Here is a 21,887-nt window from a genome sequence, read left to right as displayed (position 1 = left end):
CTTTTGCTAGAACCACAAACCATCACATTAGAATATCTGTCAGTCAGCTCTGGAGCAACCACTGTCCATAGTCCAAGTGCCTGTTTTGTTTCCATCTTTTCCTGCACTCCCCTACAGCTTCTCTATAGCGACAATGACATCTTGCACATACAAGTTCATGTATTGTCAAAAGATAAAACAGGTCATAACTTTGTTTAAAGGACACTCTTCTGCCTAGCATACTGAAACATCAAACCCCGAGCAATTTTTCCAACAAAAACACAGCACAGGATGGGATCTACCCGGCTGGGAAGCAGCTCTGTGGAAAGGGACCTGGGGGGTCCTGGTGGACAACAAGCTCAATATGAGTGAACAGCATGCTGCTGCAGCACAGAAAGCCAACAGGATGCTGGGTTGCATCAACAAGGGCATCACCAGCAGAGATAATGAAGTCATTATCACACTCTACTCAGCGTTTGTCAGGCCACACCTGGAATACTGTGTTCAGTTTTGGTCCCCACTATGCAAAAGAGACATGGACAGGCTGGAGAGGGTCCAGAGAGGAGCCACAAAGATGATCAAAGGCCTGGGAAGGCTGCCATAGGAGAAAAGGCTGAGAGAACCAGGTTTGTTCAGCCTTGAGAAAAGAAGGCTTAAGGGAGACCTTCTCACCATGTTCCAGTATTTAAAGGGTGGCTTCAAAGAAGATGGAGACTCCCTTTTGACAAGGAGTCAAACGGAAAAGATAAGGGGTAATAGGTACAAGTGACTCCTGGGGAGATTCTGATTGGACACGAGGAAGATTTTTCACAATGAGAACAATCGGCCATTGGAATAATCTCCCCAGGGAAGAAGTGGATTCACCAACATTGCACACTTAAGATTTGGCTATACAGGGTGCTGGGCCATCTTGTCTAGACCATGCTTTTGCCAAGAAAGGCTGGATTGGATGATCCTTGAGGCCCCTTCCAACCTGGTATTCTATGATTCTATGATGATTCTATGAAAGCTGTTGCAATACTGTAAGAGAGAAATAAATCTGTTGTCCTAAATTATCCACACAGACAGTGAAACAGATTGGGAGTATTCAGATGTACTAATCCATCTGAACTTTGGTAGTGTACAGAGACACGTATAGCAGCTTCAAATTGCAGTGTCCAGTAACTAGAGAAACTCTTACCAGCGGGACAGTTTTCATCTCAAGGACCTCATCACTTCCCCTCACTTCTGTTAGTGCAAGGATTCCTTCCTTTACAGGATGGGCTCCCAACAGAAGCAACTAAAGGCACCACTGCATGTTTGGAAGACTTGTTCTTCCCCTCCTTCATAACAGGAGAAACTGATCACATCGTAATATCTCTAAGCCCTCTTTTCTCAAATCATACAATTTGGGGAGAAAAAGGTTTTTTTTCCCATACAGGTTTAAGAGTCAGGACATATCAAGCCAGCCCACAAACTCCTCTGCAGGTCAAGTTCCACCTTGGAGTTCCAACCTTCCACCAAGAATTTGGTTTTTGTGGGCAGAATGGTTCGGGTCTGCTGTAATAAGACACTGAAGCTCTTCTGAAGAAGAGTTTATTTCAAGTTAAATTCAAGGCCTCATACATAACCAAATAAAAAAGGAAAAAAAAAAGAGAAGCAGACAAGCTGTCAGCTAGACAACCAACCACTGAGGTTTAAGAGTGTTTTACACAAGGGGAAATCTAAATTCGCACAGACATCTCAAATATATTCTTACATCATTCATTTATAGTAACGCACATCATTACTGTTGTGGCCTACACCAAAGCCTAATTAAAAAGGCAGGGCGATAAGTGCAATCTTCATTGATTACTGTTGCTTCTGCTGGCAAGTTCATCTTGGGAGTGAGATGTTCAGGCTGACTAATCCAGCTTGGCTGAGCTATCTGCGCTTCTAAGATGCTGCATTAGCAACAAGCTTATCTTCAAGTGCTTCATTTTGGTTGTTGTCTTTGTATAGACCGTTGTTAAGACAAAAGTATATGAAAATGCATTATGAATTGTTGTCTAATGAAGCATGACAGTCTTATTACTCTAGTTTAATAAGATCAACTTCTAACCATGTAAGGATTTTTCAGAATTTCTAACCTATAGTATCTTGTGCCAAAATGCCCCAGTATCAGTTTAACCTAAAAACAAGACCTCGTGGTCACATTTAATAGAAGTGATAGCATTTTTGCTTCCAAATTCTGTACCCTGGAGGCTTTTCCTAAAGCATGCAAACAGAAAAGGCCTTTCCATTTGTTCTCTATTCATGTAATCCCTACAGAAAGGGAAGCAGACTCCTGGCTATTTTTCAGTAACAAATACATTAGACAAAGACTGTTTGGAAACAGCACTAAAAGCTCTGTAGGCATCATATTGTTTCAGCATGCTCTGATATTGTCAGGTCATCACTATAGAAATATGCCCTTGCTTTTCAGTAGCCCAGCTGGCAAGTACAACTCAATAAAATGGAGCTGACTGGAACAGTTAGCCCACAAATACTACTGTCTAATAAAGGACGTTTAGTACCACATTTAGTTACTGTGCAAACCCAAAACAGGCTTCATAGTAAACACACAGCACTGATATGAAGATGACTAAAAAAAAAATCAACACAAGTCACTTAAGTTAGCTAGCTTGATTGCTGACTTCAGTTTTAAAGCCATTATTTAACTCCAAGTGCCACCAGAACTTAAGCAGCTATTGTTCTAGTGACAAGCACAGGGGTGGTAGAAGAAATGAATAACTTGCATTTCTCTCAAAACTGAACAAGTATCTTCACAGTTCACAGAAACTGTATGGAAAGCAGTTATTACAGTTCTTGAGCTCTACTTAGGTCAACTTAAGAGAATTTCTTACTCTTAAACCCTTTTCTACAGACCACCAGCAGTCAGACAGTGAGGTCTGTAGTACTGAGCAGAAGGCTATAAACAACTGTAAAGAGCAAGAGACTTCACAAAGTGTGATTTATTGTATATGCCACCTCTAAGTCCTGAAAGACACCTGCTTTGACTCCACCCTCAATCAAACCACACAAAGAATCACCCAAAACATTTAGTCTCTTCCTGTTCACATTTGTCTGGCAGAGATCACCAACAGCAGAGGAATAAATAGAAATGCAGAGTCACAAGGGAATACACACAGCTGAATATGGGCCAATATTTATTCAACAAATATGTGGGAAAGCAGCTTTGTTTGCATGAAATCAGGCTGCATTTTAGCTTTGGCTCCAGTGTCTGAAAGTCACTTAAATAATGACTTTATCTAAAAAGAGGAAAAAGACCCAGTTTAATTCCCCTGCTGTGTTGCTACTGCTGATGTATGAAATTCATCATGATGCAAAAAACACCCCACAATTTCAGGATGCCAGAGGGCTCAGCATGCAGCAGGTGGAAGGGAACTAGAACTCTTACATCTTTTTTTCATCCAGACATTTCATCTAGGCAAAATTCAACAGTTTAACGGTCCAGGGGCTCTGGCCCTTGGAGTAGCCCACTAAGACCAAAGATGAAGCAACTTCAAATACATTGGCATAATCAGGTAACACAACATCAATACCAGACATACAATACCAGTTACTTTTAGTGAGTTTTAATGGCCAAAACAATCCTTCTATAGCTGTATCCAAGCCTTTTTCATTGTGATAGATTACAGTATCAGCAACAGCTGCACTGCAGGAAAATTAAATATTTGCTGATTTAAGAGAAGTATGTAACATTGAGTATTTCTTTTCAGTTAAGAACAGTATCTACCTAGAAGTGAAAACAGTTAGCAGAGGATTAGTTTAATACACGATTAGTTTAATACACGATTACACTTGTACCATTCAGAATATAATAATACATCCCTTCTTTGAAGAATTCCAAAATGCTTTTCTGCAGTCAGGCAAGTGATCTGTTCACGTGACAACAGAAGAGATTTCCAACTGTAATACAAACACTAGTACAAATGGGCCACCATGTCTGAACCCTACCAAGAATAGAACTGAACACAAGTAGAGGCAGTTTTACCTGAAGAGCAAAGGTACATTTTAGTGCAAGAAGAATGCTGGTCTACAGCATAAATGCAGATAAATGCACTTGCACGTAGCAGACTACTATTCAAATTTTCAACCACACATCATAGTGAACACTACTTGGGATATTCATGTTACAAGGGTCAATACTAATTGGCTATTGATACTAGCACCTCCTATTTCAGCAACAGGGACTCACTAAGCATCAGTGAGAACCTCCCCACAAATTCAAAGACCACCAACTGCTCTAAATCACAAGCAGCTTCTACAGTACCTACTTACAAGCCAAGAAAGCAATGCACTTTGCTTTCATTGGCAACATACAGCTGAAATTAAAGAATCCAGCCTGTGCCTACAACTTTGTCACCAGCAAGCATCCTGCAGACACTGATGGGACTGTCTGGGACTACACATAAAGCCTGTTTAACACAGGACTTGGGGTGCTACTAGAAGCCTTGTTACAGTCTTCAGTGCTGCATTCCTAGTGGTGGTGCTTCTGCCTTATGAAATGAGAAATTCCTTCTCACCAGTTTGCTTGAGTTTTCAGACCTTGTATAGCTTAAAAGTGAAAATTGAAGGCTTCTTGCTCATTATCTTTTCTAGCAGAATTTAACTCTTGCCTATATGGCAAAGTCTCTGAAGAGAAGATTTTCTGGATATCAGAACACATCTTTTGGGACCTCCCTAATAGGTCAAGCAACCAAATGCTGCCCTGATGAGAAGCTTTTCAACAAAACTTCTGGATTCAAGATCCATTAGAAGTATATGAGTAGAATTTTGCCCTTGACTGCTGCTTCTGCCTCCGACTTCCCACTCAAGCCACATACCCAGGCTGAAATCAGAGTCCTGGTTCTGATGTAAATCAGACTTGCACCAGGATGTACTACCAGGCCTTGATTATAAGAATATTACATAAAGCAATGGTTACAATGGGAAACGCAATGTACTTAGAAAAACTGGCAGCAATTGCAAACGTACTTAAAATTATTTCAGCACTTCTGTTCTTCCTGGATCAAGAAACCAGAAGTTCCAACTACTTTTGCATCAACATTAGTACATATGCAACAAGTAAGGGGCTCAAATCACTTAACTGGTGATATTTACTGCACGCACTGGAAGAAAGTTTCAGTATGGTACTGTTACACATTCAGTATAAGCCACTGATAGAGTCAATCCCTGTATTAATGAGAAACATCAAGGAATTGTATTTACATGAAAGACAGATCTGTAGAACATTCTCACTTTAAGCAAAATAAACCAGTCTTCCACATGCCACTGAAAGTATATTAGGAAAAGTATTCATGCCATTAGTTTGGTGATCTCAGAAATATTGACAGCATTCAAACCGCTATCATCGCACCTTATCTGTATCCCTGTGTTTTTACAAGGCAATAGGCAAGTTTGTTTTCAAACTATAAGATAAAGTTTTGAGTCACCTCCCCCACCATTCAGGTAATCACATTGTAATTCAAACTTAGTCATAAAGAGCTATGGTTTAAGCAATCAGGCAAACTCAGGTAGCAAAAAAAATTTCAGTGCCAAGCTGGCACTTCTGCTGAAGAGTTATTTTCACACTGTGCTGATCTACTACGTAACGGGTGTACATACTACCATAATCACTCACGCTGAATCAAGCCAACAGCAGAGGAGTTAGAGACTGGAAACATGAATGATCCGCTACCATTCTGTGTTTCACACCTAAATAAGAAGGAAAAGCCAGTACTTTAAGTAAGGATAAAGAAAGCCTCTTCCCGCAGCACACTGGAAGCAAGGGAAAAAAAATGCTGGCTGGGGTCTCTAGAAGCCTGACTACCACCTCACACTGTCTGTAGCCAGGGATGTCTTAGGTTTATGAAGGCTGTTAGTAGACTTCAATCCCCAAACATAGAATGCCTGAGAGAAGATGATTATAATTATTGCCTTTCAGTGGCACAGAGCTGTGTCCAGAGTGGCTGGCAGTTTTCAGAACATGTATGTTTCATTTCTTACTGAACTTAATTTTGAAGTACAGAAATGCTTCTATTAAACAGATATATATGCGAGTTATGTATATTGAACAAATCAAAACAGGTACTAGTTAGCTGTCATAAAAGCAAACACACTTAATACCACAACTACAGCTGGTTTGGACAAAGTATTTGGTTTTTTTCCATTTTTACATATTTCAAAGCTTCTAAAATGCTTCAGCTGAAAATGGAGTATCATTTACTTTTTATTAAAAGGTCCAAAGACTTACACATACACAAAGTTTTTCAAATTGAACACAGTAAGGATAAAAGCAGCTTCTAATGCAGGTAGAAGAGACATGTTCCTACAGAAGGAATCACTCCTGCGGCAGTGTAATAAAGAATGGTGACAGCTCTATATACACACACACGTAAAGGACCAAGCTAAATCCAGCCTACAACACGCAAGGTTTTACGGCACCAGGTTTTGAAATAGTTTGTGACAAAGTTTGAAAAGCACAAAAAAAATTTAGCCATTGCTCTACAAGTTCTCATTATCTCACTTACTTATACCAGAAAGCCTGGGGAAAGGAGAAAAAAAAAAAAAAGAACAGTTCTTCCTTCTACATTTTCACACTCACACTTTATGAATTTTGGAAGCATTAGTGCCTCACCCCATCTTGCCATCCACTTAGCTTTCACAATAGCACTATCTGCTATTTAGAAGTGGTATTATTACTCTTCGCTGGGTAAAAAACTGGCTGGACGGCCGAGCCCAGAGAGTTGTGGTGAACGGAGTTAAATCCAGTTGGCGGCCGGTCACAAGCGGTGTTCCCCAGGGCTCAGTACTGGGGCCGGTCCTGTTCAATATCTTTATCAACGATCTGGACGAGGGGATCGAGTGCTCCCTCAGTAAATTTGCAGACGACACCAAGCTGGGCGGGAGTGTTGATCTGCTGGAGGGTAGGAAGGCTCTGCAGAGGGACCTGGACAGGCTGGATCGATGGGCCGAGGCCAACTGTATGAGATTCAACAAGGCCAAGTGCCGGGTCCTGCACTTGGGTCACAACAACCCCAGGCAACGCTACAGGCTTGGGGAAGAGTGGCTGGAAAGCTGCCCAGAGGAAAAGGACCTGGGGGTGCTGGTTGACAGCCGGCTGAACATGAGCCGGCAGTGTGCCCAGGTGGCCAAGAAGGCCAACGGCATCCTGGCCTGTATCAGAAATAGTGTGGCCAGCAGGAGCAGGGAGGTGATCGTGCCCCTGTACTCGGCACTGGTGAGGCCGCACCTCGAATACTGTGTTCAGTTTTGGGCCCCTCACTACAAGAAGGACATGGAGGTGCTGGAGCATGTCCAGAGGAGGGCAACGAAGCTGGTGAAGGGCCTGGAGCACAAGTCTTATGAGGAGCGGCTGAGGGAACTGGGGTTGTTTAGCCTGGAGAAGAGGAGGCTGAGGGGAGACCTCATCGCACTCTACAACTACCTGAAAGGAGGTTGTAGCGAGGTGGGTGTTGGTCTCTTCTCCCAAGTAACTAGCGATAGGACAAGAGGAAATGGCCTCAAGTTGCGCCAAGGGAGGTTTAGATTGAACATTAGGAAAAATTTCTTTACTGAAAGAGTGGTCAGGCCTTGGAACAGGCTGCCCAGGGAAGTGGTGGAGTCACCATCCCTGGAGGTATTTAAAAGACGTGTAGATGAGGCCCTTAGGGACATGGTGTAGTGGGCATGGTGGTGTTGGGTTGACGGTTGGACACGATGATCTTAGAGGTCTTTTCCAACCTGTATGATTCTATGATTCTATGATTAGGGAATTATCAATTTTGCTTAACTTGTCCAAAATTAAAAATTGTTGTTACTTATCACTTTTTCCTTTTGCTCCCACAAACAAACACAGGAATTCACTTTTAACAGTGATTCTCCCCCAAAAAGTTAAAAAGCTCAAGATGCTTAGAACATCTTAAACAAAAAGCCATACACCAACCTACCTTCCCCCACCCTCCGCACCTCCATTTCTTGCTGTATTTTGCTTAGTTTTGAGCAAGCTATTCCACACTACCCCTTAATTTGGAAAACTTCCTATGAACATCCACAAACTCCCACTGTTGTTCAGAGAATCCTTGATGACTACTAAAAAATTATAGTCAGAAGTCACATGATTTACAACAAACTGTTTTACTGCAGCCTATCAGTACTTAAAGGGGGCTTATAAGAAAGGTGGGGAAAGACTTTTTAGCAGGGCCTGTTGCAACAGGGCAAGGGGGAATGGTTTTAAACTAAAAGAGGGTAGATTCAGACTAGATATAAGGAGGAAATTTCTTACAATGAGGGTGATGAGACACTGGCATAGGTTGCCCAGAGAGGTGGTAGATGCCCCATCCCTGGAAACATTCAAGGTCAGGTTGGAGGGGGCTCTGAGCAACCTGATCTAGTTGTAGATGACCCTGCCCACGGCAGGGGGGTTGGACTAGATGACCTTTAAAGGTCCCTTCCAACCCAAACCATTCTATGATTATCTCTTTCAGTTTAATCTTCCATTAGCCCTTACATACACGTACTTATCTGCTTACACAGTGCCTTGCACTGTGGTATACTGATGCTTCCTATGGAGACAAAAAGTCTTCAAATCCAATGGCACTGAGAAGTCCAGAAGCTGGACAAAGTAAGAAAGTCCAAGGACAATACAGAATTGCAGGTCCTCAAGAGAAACTCTTGAGGAGTAAATAAACCACCACTCTTACTCCACACAAGGCACGCTTACTTAGATATTACAAGCTCAAGTCACCTTTGCCTTCATTCCCACTGGGCTGAGAGAAGAAAGCTAACCCAGAGGATGAAGAGAGCACAGCCAAAGCCTGCCACCCTTTTAAAAGCCAAGGAAATCAAAGCTTTCTTACTGAGCAGGAGCAAGTTATTACAAAGGGAACTTCATTTCTAAATGACACTAAGGAGCTAAGACTCCTAATCACGTAATGCAAACAGCTCTACTTTCCCACCACACTACCTGGATTTTGTCCTATCCCTCACACACCAATACTCCTCATAACTCAAGTTGCCCTTGTCAGGAGGCAAAGCTGCAAAAAACTATTGCAACTATTAAAAAACTTTTACAACTACCAGGAAATGGCTTCCAGACAGCAAGCTGGACACAACAGCTTGCTCAGGTGTTGGTAACAGGGCTATCAGGAAAAAGTTTTTGGTTGTAGAGTCACACACTACTTATTCATGAGATTAAGCCAGATCAGAACAGAATCCTTTCAGGAAAAACTAAACTACAGATTCTGCCAACCCTCTATTCCCTGCTTTTCTTTCTGTAAAAGAAAAAGCACAAGTAGTCTATTCATAGAAAACAGTCAAACTCAGCTCATAATTAGTCAAGGAAAAATAAAAATGAAGTGAGAAAACATCCAATGTAGATAAAGCAAGGCACTAAGAAAATCTGTCATTTTAACTGCTCCTAAGCCACAGACTTTCCCAGACAGGTATATATTAAGTCAAAGTTGAGGAGAAAATCCTGTATAAGTTGCTGCACTACCCGTAACACCAGCATCCTTCCAGAGGATATTCGTAGAATTGCCCTTGATAAGGCACACAATAAACCAGCTAATGGAAATCATCATTTCAGCAGGATATAAAGTTCCTCTCTTTTCATAAAGGCACTCATTGTATAAACCATTCTTTGAACAATAACCGAAACATCTGCATTAACAAACAGAAGCCAGCTAAATAACACTCCTCCTTAGTCATGACAGGAGCCATCTGTTCACCTAGCTAACCCAGCTAACCCAGGGCAAGTGTGGCAAGCACTGCCACAACCTGCTCATGTTATGCATCCTTATATTCCATGTTTCAGTGTGCATTTTTTGTGTTTCTAAGCTGCAATAATGGCATTAATCATACCAATAGAAGTCTTAAACACACATGCCTACAATGAAAGGCTCCAAATGCCAAAGAAAATTCCTTTTGGTCTTCAATTAAAGATGAAAAGTGGACCATTGCCTTGTATGCATGGGAATGCGAGTTTATAAACTCTGTAGTTATTCTTGTCCTGTTAGACTTCCTTTTTCTTTTCTTCCTTCCTATTCTGTTGGGTTTTTTTGGTTGGGGTTTGGTTTTGTTTGGTTTGGTTTTTTTTTGTTACACACACTTGGTCTAGTTATTCTTACAACTGGACACTGCTACTTTTCAAGAGAACACTTCATGGAGTTTACATAGCCAATTCTATTCAAATCTCACAACAGATTTTCATGGGTTAACCCTTGTGTCCAAGAGTACTGGATTAGGTCCTGTTATTCCCAAATTCAGTGGCCCTACCAGAGCTGCAAGTGACACCTTTTCACATGTCGCACCCATGCAGCTCTATGAGCTCCCGGCTCTCACTACTGTTGATACCAGAAGCTTACCCCTTGCTGCTGCTGGATCCCTCCTTGCTGCCTCTCCCTTGAACTGCTATCCAGACCCCAGCACCCACTCCAGCCAACGAACCCCGCTGCCTCAGCAGAAACGGAACTTACTGTGTTGAAACCAGGTCTGAGCAGAGACAGGAGGCAGGGAGAGGGACCAGAGCCCCCCCTGCCCACAGCCTGGAAGGGAAGAAGCAGGGATTGCTCCGTACCTGACCCAGTTGTCGTGAAACTTGCTCTGCTGGGGCTGGTTCACGTAAATGGTGCGGGCTGGTGCCTCGTCCAGATCCGCCGAGGACGTGGCTCCGGACATCTCATCATCCGCCTTCTTATAGCCCGAGGAACAGACAGGTCCTGCAGGGAGAACGCAGAGGGAGGCGGTCAGTGAGGGGCTACACCCGCCGGAGCCGGGCCGACAGCTCCCGGCGGGGCCGCGCCGCGGGGAAGGGCTGGGGGCGGGCGGCGAGCGGCGGTTGCGGGCGCGCCCTCCCTGGTGTTTACCACAGCGAAGGCTGATAAATAATGGATGGCCGGGGGGGGGGCGGCGGGGTCCGCCCGCAGCCAGCTGGCAGCGGGGAGAGCACCGAGGCCCGCGCCCCCCGCCCCGCCCAGGGCCGCGGGGCGGGGCACAGACCCTGCACCGCCTCCGGGAGCGCCCCGCCCGCCTCGGGCCCCGCGGCGGTGGCAGCGCTGCTGCCTATGCCGGGCCGGCCGGCATTGGCGCAGAATAGCTCCCGCCAAGAGCCGGCTGGCGGAAGCCGAGGGACCGGTGCCCCCCCGCCTCCACACCCGACGCAGGCCCCCGTCGGGACAGCCCACGAGGTGAAGGAGCGACTGCGGGCAGCCAGCGGCCGTAACGCCCCCCCGCACCGCCGCGGGGCTCCAAGTCCGTTCCGTGCCTCGGTGCTACCTACCCGCACGCACCGCCTCGCGTACGTCCGAGCCTAAATGCACACGCACGGAGCAACGCATCCTGCCCCGACCTCGCCCAGAGCCCACGGGCATGGCAAGTTACACACGTGTCTGCTCAGCCAGCTGCCTGCCGCACTATCCACCCAGCGTCCCGCACAGCGTGGCCACGGCTGGGGCTGGCTGGAGAGAGTTTGTACTCAAAGATAAGAGTCAGTTTTAGACTGAAAAAAGCAAAAAACTTTTTGCTTTACACCTACAGCTTCAAAGCTGAAATTTTTGACTTAAAGTAATTTTCATCTCCAACTGGTCTGGAGTAACTTCAGTCCCATGAAGTGTTGTTTGGCTTTGCATTAAGAGAAAGCCAAAATATAAGGGAAAGGAGCTATTTCCTCTGTCAAGTCTCAAAATATCACTAAAGTTGTTGGAGACAGCTTTACTGCTTTCCCCTTCCATTCTGAGCTTATGAAGATAGTTTACATTACTTGAGCTGTATATATTAGATAAGAATATCAGCTTATTAAATAAACCATGGATTTACAAGCTAGCACAGGTGGTTCTAGGCAAGAATAAGACAACTTGTTTCATAAGAATCCAGTAGAATGTTACTTTAGGGTTATTTGAAAAGTCCATTCAAAGATAATATTGAGAAGCAACTACTGTAAAGCCAAATCCAGCAGCTATTTCTGATCTCTGTACAAAGCTAAGATCATACTGCAACAAACTGATCTGATCAGACAGTGGCTAAAAAGGACTCCCAACGAATAGAGGAGATCCCCCTGAAATTATGTCCTTCTTAACTACAGCTTGACAGGAAAACTTCAGTCCTAATATAACCTTAATATATTAAACACTTAAGTTCTCACACATTACCAGTACTTGTCTTTTTTAAATAGACTATAGGTCTAAGCTAACATCCTGCTCTTACATCCCAGACTTCCCAAATGATTGATTCTTCATTGCTCGTGCAAACAGGCTCTGTATCCTCTGTATCCACTGGAGGGCAACATTACCCATTCACCTTACAATACAGTCCAGTATACAAAAAAAACTTTGCAATGCTAGTAGTTGGCCAATAAAGCTAATGTAATTAACTAACTAATATGCTTTCAACAGCGCTGTCTCTTGCCCAAGGCAAGTGGTGCACATGGTGAATTCATACTTTGGAGAGATTAAGCTGAACTTGTAAGTGTGAGGCTAATTAATTGATTTGCTTTCATTTCACTTGACAGCAAAAACATGCCAAATTGCTAGTATTTACTTTGCAAAAAAGGACATAAATTTAGGAAGTGAAATATGTAAGACTATACATTATGCAAGACTATGCCATTATAATACTATATTAGGTTACTCAGCCAGAAGAAACTTGCTACAACACAGAGAACCGCTCAACCTTGCTGAGTGGGTATTTTCCCCTTCAGAAAAACAGAGCTAAGAGCACTACTGGATACTTACTGTTCTTTCCCATTGATTTCGTGTTGCGTAACTGCAAAGGAGATCAAACAACAGTACTCTTAAGAGCATTAAGTGCAAGGAAGCAGCTTTCATCTGTTTTCCTGGTCAAGCTCCCAAATAGAAGTGCAATTATTCTAGAACAAACATGATGTAAAAATTGTGGTTTGGGTTTTTTTTTTATTTGTATCACTTTTTCATAACTCCCTCTGATGCTTGAAATCCTCCTGCTTACTAGTTCTCTTCACTGCCAAGTATCATGAAGCTGTCCCGCAACTTTAAGGATTAACTGAGTCAATACAGCTGATAAAGTTCAGAAGTATTTAGGTTTACCTAATACACTATGCTCTTGGCTGCTCTCTCCAAGATAGGTTCCCTTATTCTTTAGATGCACTGAAATATTTTCAAAGCAGACTTGTGAGTGTGTAGAAACAGCTGCACTAAGAAGGTTTTCATTTTTGGAAGTGGCTCAAGTCAGCTGCTTCAACTCTTAGTGGAATAAGCCTCATTTTGGAAGATTATCCAGTAATCCTGCCCATCAGGAATGCCTTCCAGATCATTAAGCAGATCACACCCAGAAGCCTGCAGACGCAGTGACTTATGCTACTGGCTGTAGATGCTCTCCTTCCCCACATTTAGAAAGGCTAAGGAGACCTGAGCTTCTGAGGGGCTCCTGGTGGGCAGCAGTGCCAAAGGCTAACACCACTTGCAGAAGGCATCTCCCTCAAGGAGACCTGACCACATGCAGGCCATCACTTCATCCACATGAAAGCAACTTCAGCTCTGCTCCTTGTTTGAGAAAGGCTATGGATAGAGACAGCACAGATTTGACCACTTCCAGCAGGGGTGGAACTTAAAACTGAAGTCTGAGCAGCTCTTACTCAGCAGTGTTTACCTCCCTGTATCCAAAGGGATCAGAACTCATTGACTTCACTTTAGGGCAGACCAACTTTTCACTCTGAGAAGGTTTCTCTTCCACAAGACCTGCATCTTCTCTGTTATTTGCCCAGGGACTTGAAACACTGCTATGCAATTTATGTTGGAGAAAACTATTCATGCTTCAAGGAGCATACTAATGGTAGACCATTGTACCTCATAGCCTGTTCATTTATTATGTTTAGCTTAGCTACATCAGATTTTGGATCTTCTAACTACATCAATCTGAAGTCTATATCCTATCACACTTACATCCTGTATATAGATGACTGTAAATTCATTGTGTGATATTTAGAAGTCAAGACAATTTGATAAAAGGAAGCTGATTCTACAAGAATAACCTAACATGGTTTTGGTGTGCTAGTAGGGCAGCTCTCTTCACTTGCTGAACCTGTCATTTAGCTCAGCTCGTTATCTCCTGAGCTCTGCTGTTGGTCTTCCTAATCCTCTTCCCAGTATTCCCCCAACCCAGAAATTATGAAAAAAAAAAAAAAGAAAAAAATCCATCGCCAGTGTCATCACCTACTCTGCTCTCAGCTTGGTAACTTGTATTTCAGGGAGAAGTGAAAGCAGAATTTTTGTACTGGCCAAAAGTTGTCAGAACAGAATCAAAACATGTCATTAAGTGATTATTCTCACTCGTCTTCAGAAAAGAAGCCCTGAAGGGTCTCAATAGACTTCAGTAAAGCAGGAAATTAAAAAGTAAACAAGAGAAACAAAAAACATCAGAGGATACTTGCAAACCAGTCTACCCATAGGTATTCTGTGAAAGTACTAAAGAGCTTGTAGGGCAGCATAATTATTAGAGTAAAACACTATGATTACTACCGATTTTTATGGAACTTAGATCCTTACGGAATTTAAGTGTCCAATACATCTAGCTTCAACTCTGAGGCATGAGACACTTACTGCTGGAGTCTAATACTGTTTCCCACTGTGCTTTACAAGTTCCATGAGTCAGACTTGAGTTATATACTCCCTTTTATAAAGCCCATTCGTTTCTTCAAGGCTCTTACTTCACACTATTTAACAAGTTTATTTTCTAAAAAAAGATGGGATTAAAGCTTGACAAAAAAAATCAAGAGATTTTATAGCTCTCTCTCACCATTAAGAGAAACCAGGCTTGATGTCCTGACAAATTCACATTGCATTTGTTATCACTTGAAAAGCAACAAATTATAATTTAATACTCTTACTTCACTGGGCCTTCAAAGATGACATTTTCCATGTATATCTGTCTCCTTAATGTCTGCTCAGTAATAATCATAGCTTCTCTATGATTGAGGAAATAAAGTGTTGTGAATTCTATAGTGTTTTTAAAGATGAGTCACTTGGGGCGCTTGCCAACTGTCAGAAGTCACAAGAGAACTCTTACTGAAATTGTATCACTTTTCAGTAGATTAGCCAGCTAGTTACTACTTCCGTCTTCTATTTTGGTGAGGTGCATGATAGCTCTAACATGTATTCCATTTTTAAGAACAAGTGATAATAGAACAATTAAGCACCTCACCAAGACAGCAGAGCCACAAGCTATGAGAAACAGCAGGTTTGTAATGGAGAAGTTCACCAGACAAGCTTCATCATGTCAAGTTTAGAACCGAAAGCAATACTAAGGGTCACAGCCAAGAATCATCCTACTGATTCTACACAGTTCACAGGACTAGGATCTAGTAGAAGAAAGGACACTGAGCTAAAGAAGCTGACCCCACTTGAGCAGACTTGGGACTATGGTCTCCAGAGGTCCTTTCTAACCTCAACTCTTCTGTGATTCTGTCTTAGACAGTCACAAGTCAAAGTTTAAGTAGCCATACAGAGTTTCTTGTGTACCCCCAACTGTATTAAGTGGCAGTTTTCAATGAAGAGACATTTGAAAGACAGTTTTCCTCAAAGTCAAAAAGAGAGCCTCACCAAAAGCCTCCAAACTGTCATTTACAGAACACGTGGTATTATTACAGGCTTAGTCTCAAAGAAAGGAGTTAGCAAACTGAACATCTGAGAAGTTAAGACCCATATTTAGACAGGTGGCAGACAAATTTGACTTTTTCCTGCATCAAAATACAAAGTTTGCTCTTAACAAGCCATCCCAGATTCAGTGACTCACCACCACTTTCTTGGGATTACATCCTTTTCACAGGATTATCTTCACAAACTGAGTACCAAAACAACACCAAATGAGAAGTTCTGCAATTGCAAATTATCAACAAGTTCATATATGAACAGTGACTTTAAAGCTTGGCCAAGTGAGTTGTTTTTACCTGAAATACGGCCTTTCTTGCACCATTTCATTAGCTGCCTTCACTGTTCAACAGAAATGCACTTGAAAATGAATCTAAAACTGCATGAAGTTAAGAGTTCAAACAGCCAGAGCACAGCATGCTCTCACATGAGATGCACGGCATGAACTCAGCCACCAGGAAAACTTAGTTCCCACCAGGACTGGGATACCTTAACCTTGAGTTCATGTGAAAACTGTGCAAGATTGTAGGCAAATGTTCAGACATACTGAAGTCTAAAGAAAGGAAGTTCTGCAATAATTCACAATGGAGCTTTTATTTCTGGCTCTTATACTATCAGGAGTAATTTTAAACATGCTTTCTTCTTTGCAGATATATGTCCTGCAAAGTAAGACTTCCTTAGATCATCTGCATGCAAGTACCAGGGTTCATAATAACAAATTAACCTTGAAGTTAATACTGCAGTTGCAACACACCTCTCACTTCTCTCAAGAATTATGCAAGAGTTGCTCTGCCTGAATTTATTGGAGACATAATGGCGCTTTCATTTGCTAAAGGAGAAGCAAACATGGCACAGTACTCCTGCCCAGATGACATTTACCCTTTATCTTCGGAGTAAAGCAAGTTGCATCAAGGCAAGACGCTATTATTGTCTAAAAAATATTGCTAAGTAATATATATTTAGTCTTTAAGATCTGTTTTACTTCAAGCTGTTTTCAAATTCTGTAAACAGCACCATGGATGTTACTAACATGCATCTTTCAGGAACTTACAGCTTTCAGCAGGTACAGTTAAGAAGTCCAATATTCAACTAACTTTGGTCATAGAAACATGAACAATCTTGTCAATTTTAATAGGCAGTTATAAAGCAGAGGGGAAGAGGATACCTTTCTCAGCTTTCCCAAGCTGGGTTGGGATTTGAGGCCAACAATAACTCCTGTAGAGGCCATTTACTGAAAACAATCTTTTATACGTGATAGTAACGTAGCAACAAGTATAACATTTCCACAGGAATGCAAATCATGAGTAGTAAAGAGGAGCAGAGAGTAAAGTACTGTATATTTTAGCCTAGGACTTCACTAGCACTGAGCTGCTGCTCTAGTAGTGTCTAATCAGGTTAGATGGCAAAAAGGGAATGGTGTCAGTTCTACTAACATGAGGGCTAAGCATAAGCAGTTAAAATCTTTTTAGACTAGAATACTAACATTCAGTGCTTCAGCCTAGGATAGCAAGGAGGCCATGACAAATTCTAGTGACAGAAGATAGTTGCTAGCTACGACATACACAATACATGAGAGAACACATGTATGCAACCTTCAGAGTATCATCAGGAAATGCTTGTGATGCTGGCAGCAAGAGCTATCCCTCCATCTCCATCATTCCAGGCATTAGGAACCCTGCAACGGGCCTTCTACACTAACAGGATGAAATGCTTGCCACCATGCAACGCTAACAAAGTGGACAGCAAATTAGTACAGTTTGATGTCTGCATTAGCATTTCAGTAATTGGGTGACTAGTCAGTCAAGCAGTAGTCACTCAATTACAAGCAGCATTATATAGAGTCCCAGGGAAGGTACTGTTTTTCTTTACAGGCTAGCGACAAAATAAAACAGACAAGTTGGAAGCGAACTCAGTTCTGACACTAACTAGTAGGTACATTCTCCAAATGCCTGTAATTGTTTTGGTTTGTGGTGTTTGGGTTTTTTTGTTTGTTTGATTTGGGTTTTTTGGTGGTGGTTTTTTTTTTTGGGGGGGGTGGTTTTTTTTGTTTGGGTTTTTTTTTTTTTTAAAAAAAGTAGTTGCATTTTCCAGTAGAACTACCAGGACACTCAGTGAGCAAAATAACATCAGATTAGAGTTCTTCCACTCTTATTGATCTTATTCTTAAAAGTTAACCAGAATTTACATCTGTCAACAGCTAAAGCTGTAATGGATAAACCTTGTGTTCATATCAAGCAGCTTGAGATTGCTATGGAACAGTCCTACTACAAGTCAAACTTGGGACAGTGGGACTTAAAGCTCTCAGATAACCCCTTTGTTCAGGTCAGAACGCAAAAAGACATCCATACCTTCATAGCAGATATTTTAGAGATGCACAGCAAGGAAGAAAAGCTATTTTATGCACAGCAGAAAATCAGATTTGAAGATAGGAATTTTTTTTCTGTGCTAGATACAGACCAATAAAGAAATTGACTCAGATGAAGACAGTAGCCCCCAAAAGGATATTAAGAGTAAATAAAGCTTCAGAAGCATGACAAGAGAGGACTGAGCAAAGGAAGCTTATTTTCTGAACTCCAAGATGCAAGGAGAAAGTAGTCATCAATCAAGCTAACCCAAATATCGCAAAGGAAATTAAACAGACACAGGTCTATAGCTTCTTTCCTTTTCTCTTCATAGCTACGCAATGTGTATAGATTATCAAAATTAACAGGACTAAGAAGGGTATTGTTGGGTAGGAAAGCCAATGTGATAATGCTCATGGATTTTCAAAGTTGCTTAAAACTCAAGAGTTGTTGCCTGTCAGAGTAGACAGTGAACTGTTCTACAAGAGAAGCTCCCATACAGGAGGAGCTTCTATCAAGCTTCTCTTTGTGAGAGAAGCTGTCATGCTGGAAAGAGGTCACTTCTCAACCTACTCTGAGACCAATTTTGGGGATAATTTCATTTAATCAGTCAAAAACACAAGACAGGTAAGTGGCCACTAGCTTGGACTTGCTTACTTTGAAGACTGGAGAGCTACATGCAGCTTACAGCAAGTGTCAATCTTAAAGAGACACATTAATCCAGCCTTCAGAAACATAAGTATTAAGAATCCTACAGTACGAACACCTAACAGTGCACTTCAGGGATCAGTGCAAAAAGTACTGCTATAAATTGGGAGCTCAGCAAAGCCAAAAGAAAAACTTGGATATACTGGTCAATCCAAGGAGGACTGATTTGCCAGTGAGATGTAACTGCGGAAGAACTGCAGTGTTATGATAGATGCAGAGATAGTCATAGTATAAGTGGATTAGTACTTAATAGGTGATTGATCGATCATGTTAATAGACACACAACATCAGTAGCTCTCACAGTAGGTGACTAGAACTGTACACATTTGTGAAAGACTTCTTGTAGCCTTAGCTGATACAAAAGCAACTATTGGGATTACAGAAATGAGAACAAGAACTCCATTTGCTTTGCCCTGTTAATGTAAGCCTGAACAGGAATAGTATATGCCTTGTGAAGTTAAGTTGCTTCTTTCTAGTGTTTATCCCTGATTTAAGCTAAATTTGATGACACTGAAAAAGGTCTTTCTGAATAATCTTAAATTACAATCTAGAAGGTTCTTAACTCCAAGAAGTTCAAGGCACAAAAGAGAGTTTGTTTTACAGGGCAGCCTTGATCAGATTGTTAATGGAATAGCATACCACAAGCAGAGACAGCTGGAGCCTGGATTTTGATGCATATGCCCAAATTCATTTGGATGAAGCAGCTAAATGTTGTCACTAACGAACAGAATAGATTCCTAGCAGAACGCTAGAGACACTTCAGAGAACTAAAAAGCAGCAACCAGGTTTACGGTACTGCAAGTGTAGAGTAAACAGTTTAGCAGAAACTGTATACAGAGAAGAAGATTCAGACACATGATCATGCACAAATACTGTGTGTTCCAAAAGACAGAACAGAACTCTCATTGTGGCAAGGGAAAAGAAGCAGGTCCACCCAATAAAATTCACTTCCCTCTGTATGAATAGCGGATAGCCACATTATTCAAAGCAAAAATGAGTTGGCAGAATACTCAGGTATAGGAGAGCAAAGGTGCCTAAAATTGCCTGTGGTCTGAGTTAAGGTCTCCTTGGTGCATTTCTTTTTGCTTCTTTGAGTGGCAAAATAAAAAGGCCTGATGTTTATAGTCCCTCTAACAATCCTCATATGCAGCCTTGGTGAGACCAAGAGCGGAATAGCACTTTGCCTAAAATAGCTCTTCTCCACCTCCGAAGTCATTTTGTACCTGCTCACTTAAGGTCAAAAACAAGCAGCTTCTGCTGATAATGCTGAGCTAATAAAGCTGCATGAGACAAACATAATCTATTCTTATTCTGCCTCATGCTTCATAGCCACAACTGTCAGATAAAATCGAAGGCTGAACCTGTATCACTGGTAAGTAAAAAGAAGTTAGTCCCTTCTTCCTCTGCCCCAGCTTCCAGACTAAATTTACAAAAACATTAGGAGCACTAGTAATTGACACCAGTTAAAACAAGTCATTTGTTGTTAAGTTTCCATACTCCATTGGACAAAACCAGCCTTTCTAGAAGCTTCACTCCTGTTCCAGTCTTTCCCTAGTTGTTCTTCAGACTCACTTGTGTATTTGCTAGCAGCTTGTCATCATAACCTGGACTTCAAGCAGGTTTTTTTTCTGCTATGCAATGTTGTGTCTGATTTATGAGAATCAATGATACATCTGGGGCGTAAAAAAATAAATTTCAGGCAGCAGATAAATTAGATCTAATAGCCTAACACAAAGTTGAATACTCAACTTCAGCAGCTACTGTTCAACCCCAGAATTTTAAATAGGCAAGAAGTACTGCAGCTCCAGTAAGCCAGAGGAGCTTCCCAAGCAGTCCCTGAAACCCCTCAAGTCCAAATTCAAACACTTCTTCACATGCAATAGGTTTTCTAAGAGCTGGTTCAAACAATTTGCATTTCTCAAACTCAGATTCAATTCTGAAAACTATCTGTGAGTTCCATGTGCTCCAGGTTTCCAACAACTTCGCAAATACTATAAGGGCACCAAGGTATCCTATGAGAAATTTGTCATCAACTTTTTCCAGCTAACAGCACGTAACTTTAACAAGCCCCATAAGAAGCAGCAGTAAGGCAGCTTTGAAGGAGGTAATGGAGGCATTGGTTCTGTGAGAACTTGATATACCAAGCACTAGTGTTCCCTGTTTGGGGTTACACAGTTTTGAGACTTGGGGAAGCCCATTGGTAATTGGTAACACATCAACATTCCTCTGCTCTTTTCACAATGGTTTGTTTGGGTTTGGTTTTTTGGGTTTTTTTTGGGTTTTTTTGGTTTTGTTTGGTTTTGTTGTTTTTTTTTTTAAACTCCTGGATTAGCATGGTCTACCAACTGTCAGTAAAGCTCAAAACACATTTGCATACATTAGAGTGCACTGAACAAGTCGTCAGCATTTGAGACAGTTTGGAGGATAGTGGATTTAGAGCTCCTTATTTAACATAACTTAGAAGCATTTTATGTACAAGGCAACAGTGCAAATGCAGATTCCACTGTGCAAACACATACTGTGTCCATTCTGCATGCACTTTCAGCCTCTGAGATGAAGACTATGTTGCTAAGAAGTTCCTTTTGAATTTTCCGCTCAAGAAATCTTCCTATACAAAGGAAAAAAAACCACCCACTTAGTTTCGCACTGAAGCCATTGTATTTGACAATGCCCAATGGCAATTCTACTCCCTTCTTCCAGTATCATTATTTACAGTTCCTGGAATTTATCAGAGATTTGACTGTTAAAGCAAATTTTAAAAAGTGAACATGAGGTGGCAGAAATTACAGCTAATCTGGATTCTTATACTTTGAAGAATAAGCATCTCTCCTCTGAATAATCCCACTGCTCAAGGAAGATCCTGGAATTCTAGCACTTTTGTCAGATACACCTTGGATAACCATGACTAGTAATCCTATTTGTGGGCCATGTACACAACTATCAAGCACAGAGGATGTTAGGCCATTAGTGGAATATTTCAAAAACAGCCATCAGAAATCTCCTTAGCACAACGGACAGTCACAGCTAATCCTTAGAACAGAACACTTACAGCCTTCCCTCCTCCCACCTTTGAGGCTTGTTTCCCTGTATTAATATTGGTTGAAGCTAAAAATATCTTTGGCACACCATAATTCTATTAGTATTCTGGCACACAATTGCTTTTTTCCTTTCTGTAATGCATCTGTTCCTATAACAATTTACTAACAGCTTTAAGCATATCAGCTGCAAGCACAGCTGA

At 41.8% G+C, this 21,887-nt stretch overlaps 1 protein-coding gene across 1 annotated transcript in view; it reads right to left on the bottom strand.

The window, feature by feature from the left end:
- Positions 1–11,318, bottom strand: part of ATP8A2 (ATPase phospholipid transporting 8A2) — a 213,470-nt gene extending 202,152 nt beyond the window's left edge. Inside the window, exons 1-3 of the mRNA XM_075143130.1 lie at positions 11,261–11,318; positions 10,559–10,700; positions 3,511–3,655 (exon numbers count right to left, since the gene is read on the bottom strand). Of these exons, the coding sequence (XP_074999231.1) occupies positions 3,511–3,655; positions 10,559–10,700; positions 11,261–11,318 (345 nt within the window). The remainder of the gene's footprint in view (positions 1–3,510; positions 3,656–10,558; positions 10,701–11,260) is intronic.
- Between the last annotated feature and the right edge of the window lie 10,569 nt (positions 11,319–21,887).

The sequence above is a fragment of the Calonectris borealis genome, chromosome 1, assembly GCF_964195595.1.
Source record: "Calonectris borealis chromosome 1, bCalBor7.hap1.2, whole genome shotgun sequence".
Classification (NCBI taxonomy): domain Eukaryota; kingdom Metazoa; phylum Chordata; class Aves; order Procellariiformes; family Procellariidae; genus Calonectris; species Calonectris borealis.
This window is presented reverse-complemented; position numbering and strand designations above follow the sequence as displayed.